Source organism: Typopeltis vanoorti, chromosome 1 (assembly GCF_054136105.1).
Source record: "Typopeltis vanoorti isolate ZY-2024b chromosome 1, IOZ_Tvanoo_1.0, whole genome shotgun sequence".
NCBI classification, from domain to species: Eukaryota; Metazoa; Arthropoda; class Arachnida; order Uropygi; family Thelyphonidae; genus Typopeltis; species Typopeltis vanoorti.
This window is the reverse complement of record NC_143549.1, coordinates 82,515,001-82,535,259: the sequence shown is the minus strand read 5'-3', so window position 1 is coordinate 82,535,259 and position 20,259 is coordinate 82,515,001. Positions and strand designations below refer to the sequence as shown.

General features: G+C 33.2%; 1 protein-coding gene across 1 annotated transcript in view; it reads left to right on the top strand.

Moving 5' to 3' along the window:
- LOC150110157 (peptidoglycan recognition protein 3-like) overlaps positions 1–20,259 on the top strand; it is a 54,530-nt gene that overhangs the window by 26,110 nt on the left and 8,161 nt on the right. Inside the window, exons 6-8 of the mRNA XM_090390980.1 lie at positions 16,359–16,544; positions 16,657–16,862; positions 18,340–18,472. Coding sequence (XP_090247106.1) covers positions 16,359–16,544; positions 16,657–16,862; positions 18,340–18,472 — 525 coding nt within the window. The remainder of the gene's footprint in view (positions 1–16,358; positions 16,545–16,656; positions 16,863–18,339; positions 18,473–20,259) is intronic.

Here is a 20,259-nt window from a genome sequence, read left to right as displayed (position 1 = left end):
GAGAAATCGTGTGTTTTGTTTCGCACTCTTGGTTTCCGTTGGGAAATTACCAATAAAACTATTAATTTTACCTTCGATTCCTTGTGCTCTTAACCTATTTCTGTAAGTAGAATTTATTTGTGAATTATTTTCCCACACTGTTAATTTTCATTAACCTTGTTTGTAGATAACGAACAAATAAGACTTTTAATTCAATGAATCAAAAAAAAAAAAAAAATTTTCTGGTTACTTTGTGTCATGAAATTTCACAAGGAAAAAAAAAATGTTAACTTCCTTCTTAAATTTGTATAACACATATACGACACCCAATTTGTTCATTTAAATTTACACATTTTCTTGAACGAAATATTATTTACAAATTGTATTTACTGAATCTAACAATACAGAAAATAAATAAATTGAAAATACATCAAAGGTTCTTCCATGGTTGTGGAATTGCCATCGTATGGTTTTGACAATGATACTCTCATCTGAAAGTTAATTTTTCGTTTGGCGTTCGTTGAGAATTTATTACTGTAGTAAAATTAAGGGTTGTGTATTTTTTTCTTCGAATACAATACTTATACTTCAGAGAATTATTTAAAGCACAGAATCTTTTGTTATGTTTCCAAAAGCATTTAAAAGTACACGTTATGTTTTCACGTTTTGGACATCCAATTTCATTTAAATCAAGAACAGGCCTCCCTATTAACTTCGTTAATGTTTTTGATTTTTCTCTTCCTTTGGCAAGTAATATATGATATTTGCATGTTGATTCTATCATCCAATCTCTTAGTTTGTCCAAAGCTAGTGAACCAATTTCCCACTTCAGCTGATGGTTATATTTTATTAACCAAGAATTCTGTTTTTTAACTCTTTCAGGTAATTCTTTCCAACTACAAGGTGATATTGTCACTGCATATCTTACACGAATTCCATCAGAAATACAAATTTCTTTAGGAAATAAATTTGAACTGTTATTTAACAAAAATTGTACATCAATTATCCCAATGATAACTGAAAATTCGTATTTTTCACCCACTGTCGATTTGTCATAATCGTTTTCTTTCATTCTTCTTCTTCGATTACTTCATATGGCCCCACAAATAAATACTTATTTATTATTATTTCACTAATTATTAGCTCTGATCGTATACTTTATGGTAACATTCGTTTACAAAATTCTAAACAATTAGAACTTTTCACAAAGAAACTTTCAAAGAATTTGTGGCTCACCCATTATTTTTGCATTACCAAACACAAATCACAAAACAGCAGCTGCAGTGGATGAACAATTACCGTAAGTCCAAAGTCACTCGACTCTCTGGTATTTTCTTATAGTACTGTTTACACTTACCATCCCCTATCCTGACCGTTCCTTCAAAAATGAACCTTTTGCACAGATGACTCAATGACATGTATTCACATGCTGTTGGATATACTTTTGGTGTGTTTTTATTTTACTTTGTGTAGGGAAAGGTAAAATTTGTATATATGTTATCTGTAGAGTACAAACATTTTCTCTATGCCAAACTTTAAAGAAGTGTTAAACTCACGTTTTGTTGGTTTAATTAGGTGCTTCTCTCTTTCTCTCTCTCTCTCTCTCACTCTCTGTTAAAATAACCAAATTCTAACAGTTCGGATTTTCGATTATGTGAACGATTTGTTTCAGATAACTCAAATAATGTCAATAGGTAGCATTAGACAATTTCTAAAATAATCAATACATGGATTTTCGTTTTCAACACTTTTTTTTTCCTGTCCTGGCATTAATTTCACAGTTGTAATTTTTTTTAAATAATTAAACTGAATTGCATTAAGATATAAAGTTGTGGATTTAAATATCAAGATCTAATCAGAATAACTGATAAAAAATTAACTGTGGAAAAACACAACAACAAAAACACACATCTTTGTTCATTTAAGTTTACAAATGCACATTTTATTTTGCTGAAATACTATTTACAAGTATATTCACTGAGAAAAATTCGAAACATGTAATTACCTAAAAATATTTCACAATATTTAGTTTAGACTCTTAACATTTTCCAAAGAGTTCAATGAATAAAATTTTTGTTACTCACTGTTTCTTGGTTACATTACATCAAAATAGCTGGTCACGCAAAAGAATTTTTAAATCAGATACCATGGTAACCACACTTCCATACGTTTGATATTGTGTCAGTCTGGAAATGACACCATAAAAATAAAAAGACGCGTTTTTTTATTTTTTTTCCAAAAAAGGTTTCATAAAAAACGCGTTTTTTTATAAAAAGTTATCATAAAAAACCAGTTTTTTAAAATTTTTTTTTTTCCAAAAAAGTTATCAGTATCAATTGGATGTGACATCATTAAAAGATATCCACAAACGATGAGCTCACTCATCTCCACTAGGCTGAGCAGACATCTTCTGGAGGAGAGGAGATGGTGAGAGACTAAGGTGATGGGGTTAGGTGGGGGGAGCATTGCAGGGAAGACATCTGTCACCCTCTGTGATATCACAGAATGAGAGACATATGTTCCCCAGAAATATCCAAACACATAACGACATTGTTGTCATGTTTGGCTATGGAATTGTGGGTGATGTTTTTGAGATAAGATATCTTGGAATTTTCCCAGGGTGACACACATCCGTCATTGTCGTCATGGTTTATCCAACACCATGTAGAAACATGTCCATGAATCATCTGTGCAAAAGTTTAATTTTGGAAGGAACGGTCAGGGTTAAGGATCAGGTAAACAGTACTATAAGGAAAAATAAACGAGTCAAGTGTCTTTGCAGTTACGACAATTCGTTCATCCTGTGAAGTTATCATATTGTGTTGTGGTGATTGGTATCCAGGAAAGTAAAGTAAAGTAAAATAATGGGTGAGCCACAAAAGTCATTGAAATTTTCTTTCTTCAGGAAAATAGCATGAGACAAAACTCTTCACCTAGCTCTAAAAGGATGGAAACCGATTATTATTTTAGAAGACACGTACATTGTGATGTATTTATCCCGGACCACTTGGGAAAAATTACGCAGGAAGTGGTCTGATATCCTCGGCTACTTGCAAAGAAGAGTTGACTACGAAATGGACCTCAGTGAGTGTTATATTCTGAAATGCCAAGATGGGGAACTAATACTTGATGATACAGGAGCTGATGGAAGTAAGGTTTTTTCTATTAGTTGTGAAGAAGCTGAGAGATTTTCAACAAAAATGTACGACATTGATAAACATTTACTATTTTTGGAAACTGAATTACCATCTGTTCGTATAATGGGAAAAATTATCGCCCAACATTTAAATTCATCAATGGTAAAATTAGACTTTCAAGATTTTATCCAATTCGATAAAGATTCTTTATTTTGGGACATTTACGAACATTTTACAAAAACTGTTTGTGTATATTTGCTGACAAAAGAATACACAGAATGTTTAGCGAGGCATGGTGTCATTTCCAGACTGACACAATATCAAACGTATGGAAGTGTGGTTACCATGGTATCTGATTTAAAAATTCTTTTGCATGACCAGCTATTTTGATGTAATGTAACCAAGAAACAGTGAGTAACAAAAATTTTATTCATTGAACTCTTTGGAAAATGTTAAGAGTCTAAACTAAATATTGTGAAATATTTTTAGGTAATTACATGTTTCGAATTTTTCTCAGTGAATATACTTGTAAAGAGTATTTCAGCAAAATAAAATGTGCATTTGTAAACTTAAATGAACAAAGATGTGTGTTTTTGTTGTTGTGTTTTTCCACAGTGAATTTTTACTCAGTTATTCTGATTAGATCTTGATATTTAAATTCACAACTTTATATCTTAATGCAATTCTGTTTAATTATTTAAAAAAATTACAACTGTGAAATTAATGCCAGGACAGGAAAAAAAAAGTGTTGAAAACGAAAATCCATGTATTGATTATTTTAGAAATTGTCTAATGCTACCTATTGACATTATTTGAGTTATCTGAAAACAAATCGTTCACATAATCGAAAATCCGAACTGTTAGAATTTGGTTATTTTAACAGAGAGTGAGAGAGAGAGAGAGAAAGAGAGAAGCACCTAATTAAACCAACAAAACGTGAGTTTAACACTTCTTTAAAGTTTGGCATAGAGAAAATGTTTGTACTCTACAGATAACACATATACAAATTTTACCTTTCCCTACACAAAGTAAGATAAAAACACACCAACAGTATATCCAACAGCATGTGAAAACATGTCGTTGAGTCTTCTGCGCAAAAGGTTCATTTTTGAAGGAACGGACAGGGTAGGGGATGGTAAGTGTAAACAGTACTACAAGAAAATACCAGAGAGCCGAGTGACTTTGGACTTAAGGTAATCGTTCATCCACTGCAGCTGCTGTTTTGTGATTTGTGTTTGGTAATGCAAAAATAATGGGTGAGCCACAAATTCTTTGAAAGTTTCTTTGTGAAAAGTTCTAATTGTTTAGAATTTTGTAAACGAATGTTACCATAAAGTATACGATCAGAGCTAATAATTAGTGAAATAATAATAAATAACTATTTATTTGTGGGGCCATATGAAGTAATCGAAGAAGAAGAATGAAGGAAAACGATTATGAAAAATCGACAGTGGGTGAAAAATACGAATTTTCAGTTATCATTGGGATAATTAATGTACAATTTTTGTTGAATAAGAGTTCAAATTTATTTCCTAAAGAAATTTGTATTTCTGATGGAATTCGTGTAAGATATGCAGTGACAAAATCACCTTGTAGTTGGAAAGAATTACCTGAAAGAGTTAAAAAACAGAATTCTTGGTTAATAAAATATAACCATCAGCTGAAGTGGGAAATTGGTTCACTAGCTTTGGACAAACTAAGAGATTGGATGATAGAATCAACATGCAAATATCATATATTACTTGCCAAAGGAAGAGAAAAATCAAAAACATTAACGAAGTTAATAGGGAGACCTGTTCTTGATTTAAATGAAATTGGATGTCCAAAACGTGTAAACATAACGTGTACTTTTAAGTGCTTTTGGAAACATAACAAAAGATTCTGTGCTTTAAATAATTCTCTGAAGTATAAGTATTGTATTCGAAGAAATAAATACACAACCCTTAATTTTACTACAGTAATAAATTCTCAACGAACGCCAAACGAATGTATTTTCAATTTATTTATTTTCTGTATTGTTAGATTCAGTAAATACAATTTGTAAATAATATTTCGTTCAATAAAATGTGTAAATTTAAATGAACAAATTGGGTGTCGTATATGTGTTATACAAATTTAAGAAGGAAGATAACATTTTTTTTTTCCTTGTGAAATTTCATGACACAAAGTAACCAGAAATTTTTTTTTTTTTTTTGATTCATTGAATTAAAAGTCTTATTTGTTCGTTATCTACAAACAAGGTTAATGAAAATTAACAGTGTGGGAAAATAATTCACAAATAAATTCTACTTACAGAAATAGGTTAAGAGCACAAGGAATCGAAGGTAAAATTAATAGTTTTATTGGTAATTTCCCAACGGAAACCAAGAGTTCGAAACAAAACACACGATTTCTCACCTACGTACAACAAAAGGCAACTGGATAAGACTTACTGTGAAATATACAGTGTTGGAAAATAAATTCACATATACTTTATATATTTATTAATTCTGCTCAGTTATTCTGTTAGAATATGACCTGTAAAAGTAAAATACAGAAAATAACGAATCAATTTGAAAAAAAAAAAATAATTTCACTTGTCAGAATTCCATACTCTAACAGCAATCGGAATTCGAAACCGGAAATAACACTTACCCTAAACAAAATGGCGCATAGACTTTCCCACCAAGGTTGGGCAACTTTAAGAAAAGACTTAATGAGAATTATTCAGTGTTGGAAAATAAATTCACATATACTTTATATATTTATTAATTCTGCTCAGTTATTCTGTTAGAATATGACTTTTAAAAGTAAAATACAGAAAATAACCAATCAATTTGAAAAAAAAAAATAATAATAATTTCACTTGTCTGAATTCCATACTCTAACAGCAATCTAAATTAATATTAAATGTAAGGATTAATTTACTACACCAATGAATGCTGACGATTACGAAGAATGAATAATTTTCATTCAAACATGTGGATACTAATCCCTTAGTCATATGTAAGTATTTGAGAAATATCCAAACTTGAGGAAATGCTACCTTTTGAACAATACCCCAATTTACGGATGTGACTCATGTCATCCCCTTTGAAGAAAAGCGCTCACTGGGGATATTGCAATGACGAAATCTCACCATCTACGGTCCGTAATCTAAAGGACGAAGTAACTAGTTCAGGTTACAGTATTTACAGAAATTTCATTCTTTGTGGTTTTTGTGTTTGTGTTGTGTTGTGGATATAAAATTGAACTATTTTGGAATATTCGTATTTAGAAGAGTCATCTGGAAAGCTGTAAGTACTTTTTTAACTTAAACATAACTGATCGCATGTTGTTTGGTAAGCGTAATTCTAATACTGAATAGTTTTTTTTTTCCCATAAGAATAATCATAGGGTATATATTAGAGTATCAACATGGATACATTAGCGATTTTTTATATCTAATATGTATATGTGTGTGTGTTTAAGGAGAGGTGTTTTAAGTATATAATTAATTATTCAGATAAACTCGAAACACGAGAGCCATCACGACTTTCTCTAAGAATTCCCACACTTTAACAGGAAAGAAATACCCAAAATGTATTGGAAATTAGTACAACCATCTATAGAAGAAAAAAAAACTGTATGTTTGTGTGACATAGAATATAGTTAAATTAAATTATCATTCCAAACTCAATAACAACAAACATTCACGTCACGAATCCTAATGTTATCTTGATCTTGATCTTGTCAGAAGTGTCCACCAATGACAACACGATTACTTATACACTAATATATTTCCCTTTCCATTCAAAACAATAACGTCACTTATTTACAACTAACAAATGACGTCACTTATCTACATCTCATAACAAACATTCACGTCACGATTCCTTATCTTATCTTGATCTTGATCTTGTTTAAAGTGTCCCACCAATCACGACACGATTCCTTATCTCTAATATATCTCCCTTTTCCATTCAAAACAACAACGTCACTTATTTACAAATAACAAATGACGACATTTATTTACAAATAACAAATGACGTCACTTATCTACTTCTGAAAAAACACACACCCACGACACGATTCCTTATCTTATCTTGATCTTCATCTGGTCACTAGTGCACCACCAATCACAACACGAATCCTTATCTCTACCATCACCCATAATTCCATACGCGAGCCAAAACCCACGAACTGAAGCCATTGACACATATGCCCACAGGGAAATTCGAAACATTCCAAACTCATGAAGCCATGCTCACAGTGACGTCATCAACCAATCACGTCACGATTCCTTATCTTATCTTGATCTTGATCTGGTCACTAGAGCCACCCCTACTACTAAAGTGACATCCATATGAGTTTTGTTTGCATGATACAAAAAAACAAAACGCATGAGCAGTTATGCAAAACAAATAAAAATATTACGTTTACATAATATTTATTACTGTTATATCAAAACGTTGAAACATATTATTATTTTCAAGGCTTTCTGTATCTCAGATTGAACATTTAATAAGATTACGTAAGTACTTTGTAGCCTGCCATCTATCGGGAAGGTTCTCAATAATATATCTTGAATGTGGCACGAAAATAACAATCCGAAATATGCCTTCGTAAATTCATTTTATCACTGTTATTGGGACTTTTTATCCTTGTTTTTCATTTCTGCAATGTAGTCGTGTGAGATATTTTTCAGCCTAATTCGTTATTAGTCCATCGTTTATATTAGCAAATGGAAATGTGCCATCATGCTGTTTCATTGCGATGACACAACCGGTTTACTCTCAAGGAGATGTTTATTATGAAAGAGAAATATGATGTAAAATGTTGATCTACTTACAAAACATTTCTTTAAGATATCAGAAGTTTCATGAACATTAAAGAAACTAAGTCTCGTTCGAAAGAAACTATAAAGAACTGTCGATCTTTGCTCTACAGATCTTCGGCTCTTTCTTTTTGATCTCGTGATTGCTCTACTTTAAGCATTCCTCAGCAAATATCGATAATAAAGTGCTTAATTATTTATCTGTTTTTGTAATAAAACCTAACCTGACACAGATCGTCGACGCCACCACAGTCAAATGTGACAGAAATGTTACATTTTCCGCATCCTCCCCGTCTCAAGCGTATATCATAATTGCAAGTTGATCCGTACGCGGATTAAATTAAGCAATCGCATATTGCATTTCACCCAACACAGCTTGTTGGGTGAAATGCAACATAAATAAATATTAATTTATTTATTAATTTATTTATTAATTAATTTATTATTATTACGTTTTACCTCCAATGACTCATCGAAGGAGGGCACTATTCTCCGTTACGTATCTCCCACCTTCACCCCTACCGGTTATTTCTGAAACTACTACACACAACAAGACTACTACCATCAACGACATCCACTGTCAACCACCAATACCAACAACAATATTTTTATCTGAAAATTGCGTGTGTTCTCATGGCCGATTTGCCTGTATGCGGGATGAAAAACTTTAGTTGCCAGGAGAAAAAACCCTGTTACCTCCATATTAAGAGAACTTTAGATATATTAAATGAAACCATCATATGTCACTTTTTCATGGAAGATTTTCGTTTTCATAGTTAGCAAAATGAACATTGCATTTCAGCTATTCTTCCGATAAAAGGAAAACTAAAAATATTTCATGAGCAATTAGTACAACTTTACCAGATCGAAATATTTTCACCCGAACAACTTAACATCACACACACACACACACACACACACACACACACACACACACACACACACACACACACACACACACACACACACACACACACACACACACACACACACACACACACACACACACACATCCCCCCCCCCCTCAACAACACTTCAAAAGTTTTTGCATTACAAAATAAGGGTTTAAAGAAATCTTTGATAATTTAATAAACGTGATCAATTAAAAAAAAAACATGCATTAACCTTTCTGTGCTATATAGACTATACTATACTAAGGGATTTTGGTGAGACAGCCAATAAGAAGCTACAATGTTATTGTGACGTAATCAAAATAAGTCCGCAAAACATTATTTTCATAGTACCAACCTATTAATATGCGCGCGTGGACACACACACACACACACACACACACACACACACACACACACACACACACACACACACACACACACACAATCTATTTGTGACTATGCTACTCTGACGTCACGCTTTCAGTTACACTATGATATTAATAAGTGACGATTTACTTAATACAGAAATTTAAATACATCGATAAGTGTTTGTAAAGAATCAAGATTTATTTAGTTAAAATTTATACGAAGCAATGCATTCTTAAAGTTGCGATGAAATGATAATGAAATCGACTATTTCAGCATAATCTGGAGTCCTAAATAAATAATAATTTTCCCAATATCAGTTTCAAATTCCACAGTATTTGGTTTAGAGATTACTGCAAAAACTGAACATTCCCGGCAATTTTTTAAAATTTTTTTTTTTTAGAATTTAACTGTTAAGCCAGTTGTAGTAGTTATCACAAATTGCCGGCTATAAACAGGAAATACAAGGCAAAAAAAAAAAAAAAAACAGTGCTTTACCCGATAACAAAATCACAACTTTTGTTAGAGCATATAACAAATATGAACGAAACGTTGTTACAAACGAGTGCAGTCGTTAATTCCAATATCTGGAATTATAAACGAATTATAATTAAAGTTGCTTTAAAACAGAATTATTATTAGTGCCTTATATTGACATGTTTGAATAACTTCAGTCCAAGCACAGGAATGGAAGATAGTTCCATTGTGCAAAGGAGGTACAAAAACAGATGCGTCAAAACCATCGACCTATGAGTATCTCTGGTGTGGTGATGAAGATTTTAAAGAAGTTGGTAAGAATTCACATACAAAGATGGGTTGACAGACAAGCTATACTGTGCAAGAAACACCTTCCTAATCCTGTAGCGTCCTCTCTTTGAGAGGGTTGCAACTGATTACTAGGAAGATATAACGTAAGGGGGTTTCCCGTTGCCTTCCTTGCCATAAGTATTTATGACTGTTCATGGGACCGGTTTGCCTGTTTTGAAGGATGAAAAGCCCTCCACCTCCGTATGAGATCGGTTAACTCACCTTTAGTCGAAGGAGACCAGATAAAGGTTCCTCATGTCATGGACGGGAATCGAACCCAGGTCTTTCCGATCAAAGGACTTCGTCTATACCTACTGAGCTACGCAGGCTCCGTGCAAGAAACACCATGAGTTTAAAAAAATGCAGGTCATGTTTTAGCAATTTACTCATATTTTATGATAATGTTACTACTGAGCTGGACAAAGCGAATGGACACACTATGACACTTTTAGAATTTACCAACGCATTTGACATGAAAGGCTGCTGCATAAACTGGAGAATATGGGATTGAAATATAAACTCTTGAGTTGGATCGGTGGATGGTGGATAGACAGACAGATATCCATGGAAGTGTGAATCTATCAGATTTAAGGTGACCAATGGTGTACTCAAGAGATGAGTCATTGGACCATTGTTATTCAATCTATACATTAACAACATTAAGAAGAATCTAATAAGAGATGTTCAAGTGTTTACTGACGATGTGAAGATAGGCATGGCGTTCAGGTATGCCATGCCTATCTTCTCATCGTCAGTAGAAAAGATAGGCATGACGTTCAGGTATGTACTTGGGCATAATTAGATTTCTAATGGCATACTATAGTGGCGGGGTTATGTTTCTAGTGATCTTGGCATGGTGGTAGATAGGAATTTGAAGCAAAAGTTACAAATACAATTCTGAGGATAATTGTAATGCTGAAATGATTATTGACATGTAAGGATAAGGAAGTCACTTTGCCTCTTTTCACCTTGATACGAATTCTACAAGGCTACTGTGAGCAGATTTGGTCTCCAAGGTTCCAAAGGGAGGATGAAGATGCTGTGAAAAAGGTACAAAGAAGAGTGTTACAAAGAGGATATTGGGATTACGAGGATAGATTGAGGGTGCGTGGACTGCAGACATAAGTAAGAGGTGGGTGATACGATAGAGGTCTATAAACTTCTGAATATTTATGAGGGAATATCGTCTGACGAAATTTTTCGTTATATGGAAATGGGGAGAGAACACAGGGCATTCAAGAAAGTTAAGTTTGTTTGTTGTTAAGAAAAGGGTAAGAGCAATTCTAATATTAGTACACTGTAGGCTAAATGTCTGTAATAGCAAAGGATTTTTCTTTTACAAATCATTCAACTCTAATCTAAACTGGAAATTTCTAAATTATCAAACGCCAGTTATATTCGATGTCGAAAATATTTAGATCTTCACTTGAGTGGCTTTATTATGTCGTCCTAATTTATATCGGAAAGATGACCTCTCGGTCCTGAAAGTCTAGGAGATTCGAAGGTTAGAAAATATCAAAAATTATTAATCAGCTGGTTTGATATTATCAGGGAGACATTTCATCAATACACCAAAAATAATAATTATTTATTTATCGATCTTCAGTTGCTGTAATTTTGTAATTTTGATTATATTAAAATAAAAATGAATCTATAATAGGAAATATTTACTCCCTAGTAATGAAATACAAGTCTTTTCTTTTCGTTTTTTTAAGTAAAAAGTGCAGAAGTAAACAAAAGAGATTGACCAAAATTTTGATTGGTGCGACTGAAAACCTAGAACTGGTTCTGGATGTTGCCCTTCTAGCTACGGCACTTGCGTTTCAAGTTCCACACTACTGATATGCAGTTATTTTCAGAATGAAATATAAGCTGCTAATTTTCATAAATCTTTACAGTGCCTGCGTATTTTCTGACTAATTATGTTGAATTGTATTGAGCGAATAAGGCTTTGATAAGACTACACCTGGATTATTGTGAGCAGATTTAGTCTCCCGGATTCCAAGGGGATAAAGAAGCTGTGGAAAGGGTGCAAAGAAGAGTTACGAAGATTATATCTGGATTATGGGATTTAGATTATGAGTACAGATTGCGCGTATGTGGATTACAAACTCTGGTTAACAGAAAAAAGAGTGGTGATTTGATAGAGGTCTATAAACTTCTGAATGGATGCTACAGGATATCAAATGAAATTTTTCGTTATATGAAAAGTGGGGAGAGAACACGGGGGGCATCCATTAAATTAAATTTATTTGCAGTCAAGAAAGAAGTAAGAGCTAGGTTTTTCTCCCAGAGAGCAGTGAGTGAGTGAGTGGAATAATTTGCCCTTAGGGGAAGTGAGTGCATCTAGTATAAATGAATTTAAGGAAGGTACGCCAGCTGGTTTGGATGTTATACCTCCCTCGATGAGTCCTTGACTCCTTGGAAGTCCCAGATAATAATAATAATAATAATAATAATAATAATAATAATAATAATAATAATAATAATAATAATAATAACTGGGCGTTAGCATTTTCATGGGACATAAAAATAGCGATTAATTCCAAATACGTTTTCAATGTTCTGACAAGTTGAAAAAAATAATCAGTTTATGTGTTGGTTATTAGTCTGCACATGCGCATAGAAGGTGTTGTTTATTCTAACAATTATCAAAATATTTTGAAACTCTTGTGCTAGCACTGATTAAAAAAAAAGAAATATTTATGTCCTAAAACATATACAGGGAAAGAAATAAATTAATCAGACGAACTAATGACTAATATTATTTCATTTACGGCTATTTTGCCTGCTTCTGTTTAGGAGTGCCCCTGTTTAAATGTCATTAACAGGGGCACTCCTGTTTTCCCAGAAATAATATCCATAATGATTAATATTATTAAAACAATTATAGCACGTGTCTTTCTAGTAACGAGTGTTGTAATTGGGTGAGTATTAGTCATATTTTAGCTTTCCTTATCTAGAGATAAAGAAAGCTCAAATTGTGTAATATCCAACGTCAAAGACAAACAGAAGTCAGACCTATATTCCTATGGGAAATCCTCTGAAAGAGGGTCAGAGTCCGTATGTTGTACATCATTAATCTCTCTCTCTCTCTCTCTCTCTCTCTCTCTCTCTCTCTCTCTCTCTCTCTCTGTCCTTTTATGAACAGGTTTAGTTCAAGCTTTGGTCTTGGGGTTTCCCCCAAAATTACCCAAGGATTACGCGATACTCTAGCACTTTAATAATAATAATAAAAAAAACTTAATAAAAGTAGATTTCTTTCTTATCTGATACCTAATAATACTGGACGTATCTTCAGGTACGTTATTCAATTATCGACCTATCTCCATAAGGCCTACGTCGATTTCTTAGATTACGACCTATTTGGAGGTCGTATTTATCGTTGCCTTTATATTTCTCCGTGATGTTACGGTACTGTAATTTCCGGAGTTCTTTCACAACCTGTTTTTACTATTTATTACTGTTTACAATAGCACATCTTCCAAACACTACGCATCATGGCTTCTCATAGCGCCCTCTCTTGTAGACAGTCACCAACAGAACTCTTTTAATCTGCGTTAGAAATACTCGCTTTTATCGTCTGCTGTTTCATCGGTCCAGGTAAGTGTTTAAAGTATGCATGAACTTAAAATAACTTCATGTACTGTGCTTATAGACTGCACTCGTATATCTGATAGTCTGTGGATTTTTTAATAAGTGTGTTGATTATCATTACTAAAATGTTAAGCATAACGCTTTGAACATTACTAAAATAACATTGAATACAGCGCTTTTATAGAATAGTTGGAAAAGATAATTCTTTATGTGAATCTTCATATTTCCATTGAAGCTGTGCGAGCCAATTTTATAACGGAAGTAGAAGGCAGTCCCGGCCTTGGCTAATGAGGGAATCGATCGGGATCGTTTTGGCGGGTCTCAATGCTGGAATATATATTTAAATTTAATGTGATATATTTATTGATTGTCATTTTGATTACACTTTTAGAAAAAAGAAACCAATTATAAGAAAAATTTTCTTGCTTTTTCTTCAGCCGTGTTTAGGGTGTCGTGTAGTGATATATTAGATTTTTTGTTTAAATCAGTATTTATGCTAATAATGACTTTGCTAGCTTTTCGATCATATGAATAAGAGCAAGAAGTTTATTTATTGTTGTTATTATTCAGGAATTGCAATTACATTAACTATATTTTATCATAATTATTATTAGTACGTGACACCTCCAAGGAATCTAAGGACTCGTAAGATGGCACACCACATCACTAAACACAACTCACCTGTTCAACTACACAACGCCATCTACCGACATTTGTCAATAGTATTTTTTATCTGTAAATTTCTGTGTACTTATATTTCATTTTACGTTATTTATTTATGTGCTTTAGCATGCATAGCGGAATATATTATCTCCTTCAAAAAAATCCGAAAAAAATTGAATGTTCACGGTTCAGATCACAGGATACTTGTAAAGAAATGAATTCCTCAATTCATTTCTTTACAATGTTGAATCTCCTTGGCTTACTCAATGTCAAATTCCTTTGTCTGGTATTTTAACTTTATACTCGCTGAGTTCTTTCGGGATGACCTGTTGTTTTAATCTGTTTATTATTTGCGACTGATATAAAGAATTCAAGGCTTTCTTAAAATTTTAAACACTAAATATGCAGAACATGATATTTATTTACTTTACTTTTTTACTTTATTTGTTTTCTAGTACTTGGGTAACATTGTGGATGATCTGTTGTATAAAACGTTTATCTCTGACGCGTGTTTGTTCGCATGGTTGTGTATCATTCTGTTTAAAATAATGGACATAAAATTTTGCGTAATTGAAATAGTAAACTAATTTGTCTCTAGTTACTGATATCATCTGTGCTTCTCTTTTTATATAATAAATGAATTAGTCATATTCCATAACTTAAGTCAATGATGAGTGACCTTGCTGATTGCACAGGAACTTTAAAAGTTAAAAAACCCACGCGGATGCAACCTATACACAGGACGGTTTATATTTTATTGAATCTATTTTTATTTCATGTTTTAAGTAACAAAGACTGTGCATTTATAAATTGATAAGAAGAAAATGATTAATTTCTGGTTTTAATTTCATAAATAGAAAATGAAAAAAAATATTAGCACAGCGCATTTGTTCTCTATGAGTTTATTATCTGGGGATATTCGAGAATTGCAATTCACATTCTATTGTCATATGCCCATTGCAATGATGCATGATGTTTACAAAATTAATTTGAATTGTTTTTGAAAATGAATATTTTTTATTTTTTTTATAATTATTATTGTTAGCTTTAATACAAAAGCCTGCATAGCCAAGGAGCGATTTCCCTTATACTGTTTTTTTTTTTTTTTCAGAAAGAAACACTTACAGGATTGATTTTAGTCACAGGGAGGGGGGGGGGTTGTCTGTTTACAGATTATTCTAGAGTTAATCGGGAACAAAGTATAAACTCTGATTTTAACTCTCTAATTTATTAGAATCGATCTGAACATGCACATGGGAAGGGCTGGAAAGTGAAGGTGGGAGGAAAAATAGATACAACATACTGAGGTTCGACTATGGCTCGACCCCCTTCTCCCCCCCTTCCCCCCGGTAGACAGTGCACACATATTCGTACAAATAAACCGTATTTAGGGTTACAATACATCAGTTATTCTCTAACGCGGCAAGGGAACGTACTAATCTCGGTATGGCGATTTATAGATGGACTACCTACCGATTTCCAAAAAAATTAGGGGTTAAAAGAGTGGCGTCTATTACCTTTGAGACATGAAATGAAGAAAATATTGTCAAAAAAAAAGTTAATGCTTATAAATATTCGTTGCTAAAATTATCGCGCGAAAATTATTGCGATTCCCACAAGATCATAAATGTCCCCCCCCCCCGGATAATTGTATTCACATTTCACTAAGTAACTTTAAGTTGCCTACATAAAAAACGTCAGTGCAATTAAGGATATAAACAGTCTTTTACTTTGCAGGCCAAGAAAACAAGTTTCATAATCAAGGATGAGCAAAATATTAACGGCGTGTGCTGTATGGTTGGTGTTTGCATTCTTTTGCATCGAAGGTAAGTAATATCTTCTTCTTTTTCTGTAATAAATTCACATTCTAAGGAAGCTTGTTAGACTAGAATATCCGGATAACAAACTTCGTTGCGTGGGTGTTTTGTAGTTGTTTTATTAGCATTACGAACAACGCCACAGTAACACAGTTTTTAAAGAAGTGACGTGTTTGAAAGTTTTTGTTATTTAGTTAAATATGCATTTACTTTTAGTTCATCAGCAAGTGCTTAACAGTGGCTTGCGATGTATTAAGTACCATCAAGTGTTTGAATTTAAATTGACATCCATTTGATCTTCCAGTTTTGGCTGCACTTCGTTTTGTGCCCAGAGATAAATGGGGTGCTCGACCTCCCATAGACGAGGAAAACATGACCCTACCGGTCCCTCATGTTTTCATTCACCACACCCAAATGGAAGAATGTTTTTCTTTATCCAACTGTTCGGAGGAGATGCGAATTATCCAGAACCTTCACATGGATGACAAAGGTATACATTTATTTATTTTACGTGTTTGTATATTGCTTTTGGAAAGAATGTAGAATAATGTGTGTGTGTGTGTATGTGTGTGTATTTTATTGATGCCATTTTTTTTTCCCAGCATGGTTCGATATTGGCTATCACTTTCTTATTGGAGGAGATGGTAAAGTGTATGTGGGAAGAGACTGGGATAAAATTGGTGCTCACACTCCCTTTTATAATAACATTTCTATCGGCATCTCATTCATCGGAAATTATATGGAAAAGACGCCCAGCCATTTAATGAGGAACGCAGCTCAGGAACTCATAGATTATGGGGTCAACAAGGTGAGTATGTCATTAACATTTTTTATTCTATATCTCATACATTAACAGGACATGCGTTCCAAGTTCACCAAGTACAAACAATTCTCCAGTTTCATTATTTATTTATTTATTGTTTAGGAGAATACAGTGGAGTTTTTTTTTGCCAAAGTGTTTTGCTTCATATAGCTATTTATATTAGTTATGAAATTCTCTACAAAAAACAGGGATAAAACTAATATAAAAATTGCCTTGTATTTTAAATAATGTGCAGTGGACATCATTATTACCAGAATCCACTAGCTTTTCGTGGCAAATTTGATTTTAAAATGAAATAAATCGTCGATAATACAGGTGCAGATATTTTTTTTTTCGCATAACACATGATAAGGTTTCCTTATCGTGCGATATGCAATAAGGAAAATTGTTATAATAAAGTATGCAATCAGAACTATGAATAAAGTAACGGAAACCAGTTTAACCACATGTAAATTATTACTACTGAATGTTTGTATTTCGGTGAAGTAAACAGTGAAATTAATGAGCGAGTACTTTAGCGCATTTCCTGCTCTCCTACCTATTCTTTGTACTTAGCTATCGATATACATCCTGTTAAGAATCACTATTCTCTCTCTCTCTCTCTCTCTCTGTTGTTCAGGGAATAATTATAACTCCCATATTCATGATTCATCTGGAATATAAACAAGATGTCAGAAACTCGTTAGTAAATTTGATGTAAACAAGATTGATGACGTCAGTAAAGAAGATTGTTTGCAATTCATTTCAACCATTTTCTTTATCATTCTCTAAAATGTTCAATGGGAAATTTTTCAAAAATGCATGATGAGGCATTCAAAGAAATGACGAACCAGATGAGAGATGGGAGAATCCTGGATCACCTTCAAGATGTTGTGGTTTTTTTTTTTTTTGGAAAAAAAATCTTTTGAGAAAAAAAAACACTTTAAAATGTTTCAAGTTCCAGCTACGTTGACTGAAATTTGAACTTAAATGGTTTTCTCCCAAAAACTCTGGGAGATAAAGCCTTCTGGTTCAAATTCGGGACTTACACTTGTCATATTTTCAGAATGGAAGTGTGAAGAGTAGTTCTGCGGTCTTTTTTTTTTTTTTTTTTTTTGCGGTACCAGGTTAAATGAAAAGCGAGTTAACTAGAGAAAATTCCAATTTGCCTGTCTCAAGATTTCGGCAATGAAAACGTTACAAACTTGTTATACTTTAAGGGAAGGGTCACTTGTGAGAGCAAGACCAAAGAATACACCAAATTTGAGTTAATTTATTTTCCATATACCAGTAACAAAAAGGTGTATTACTTTATTAAAATATTCTGAATTACAATTGCTATTAATTAAAACAAGCAACTAAACGAATAGTAAAATGAATATTTATTATAAATAATATTTGCTACACACAAGTTTATCGTATCAGCAAATACGGAAAATAAATTTCAGATTGTTTCTAAATCTCTGTCTGTCTTTTGTTTCAGAGTCATATTTCTCCCAAGTATCAGCTGCACGGTCACAGAAACGCAAGATGTACCGACTGTCCCGGAGATAAACTGTATGAGAAAATCACTACATGGCCAAATTTTGTAGCAGGACCACTGCCGAATTATTACTGTGAGTTGTAAGCATTAAACAGAAAAGAATATCTAACATAAATAAACATCTTTTACACCGTACGTGTCCTCCGTATGTCATTCAATTCTCTCGTTAGCATTCACCCACACAAGCGTGTATACAGTTGTGCAATCATCTGTTTTTCTTTTTCTTAATTCTGACACTTTATTGCAATAACAATTCACGGTTCTACTGCTTCAGCAATTCTTGCGAATCATTTCCCTTTGTCCTTTACATGCAACTTGCTAACCGCTGCATATACCCTTCTGCATAACAATTAAAGCTTCTTATGGATGAAGACGTGATACGTTTCAATTACTATAATACGTAATTGAACTGAAATTCCAAAAGATGCGATTGATTGCCTTATTTTCTTTCAAAAGTATTAATTTACTAGTAAAATTAGTGATATTAAATAAGCATAAAATCCAAATTATTTAATAGCATAGATGAGTTTCTGTCTTGATGACTTCAATTTCTAGTGATATCCCATTCCACTTATTTTAATCATGAAAGCCCCGTTAATTCTGAAATGGTCTGGATCATCCCTCATGACTTTTTCAACCTAGCTTCATTGGGCGCTAATAACTGGGACAATTTGCTACCCGAGTGAATTGGCTGGCACCTGGTTTCTTTTGGCAGCCTAGCGTCGAGCAAACTCTGTTACTACAGGATTGCAGGCACCCAATATGAATATTTGGCGCGTGGATCTATACCAGTGGTCGCCAAAGTGGTCGATATCGATCCCCAGGGGTCGATATAACATTGTTAGGGGTCGCTTCGGGCTCAGGGGGGGCGATAGAAAAATATAAGACATCATTGTATAGGTAATATTTAATTCGGTTAACTTGGATTACCTCCATCCTGAATGACAACGCAATTAAGAGTGAATCGTGGGAACAGTGACATGAATAGGACCTGTAAGATGGAGCAAGGTTATGAAAATAGTTACGGAGGTCAATCAAGTAGGCCAAAATGACGTATTTACCAATAAACGGATGTCGGTGGTTCCCGTCCGGCCGGCGCGTACATGGTTGAAGCTGGTTTCAGTCATGTTAATTCCATTTTAACAAAACAAAGAAATAAGCTAGATATAGAATTCCGTGGCGATTTAAGGTTGAAACCTTACTAATTTTGAACTCAACCTTTCTAATCTTGTCAAGAGTCACGAAGCACACCCTTCACATTGACACAACGTTAGTAAATTGTATACTAAGTTAATAAAAGTCTTATTTTCATTATTTAAATGAAGGAGATATTAAATCCCACATTATTTCAAAGCCGAATAAGAAACTCGAAGATCGGAATCAAAGCGATTCATGCCAAATGTGGGATTTAATATCCCCTTCATTTAAATAATGTTACATCGCCGAAGTGAAGCCTATTGGCTCTTTTATTTAAGTCTTATTTTCGTATATATAAGGAAGATTGTATTATTATTATTTTGTTATCTAAATTAAATTTTATATTTTATATATTATTTATTCCTCCTATCAAATATGTAATGTTAAGAAGGACGTCAAAAACAAAAACGTATTCCTTTGACGTTAAGCCAACATAATAATATATACTATATTATACATACAATAAACACTGTAACTATAAAATAAACAATCGAAAAACTCACAAGAGCGTCTTTTTTGCTTGTCCTATTATAATTACTTAATAGTAAAATAGAGGGGGGTCGATAAAAAGTCAAGAAACCCTTGAAGGGGTCGACGGCCAAACTTCTTTGACGAATGTAATATTCCCAGCCAGCTGTTAATCGTCATTCACACAGATTTCAC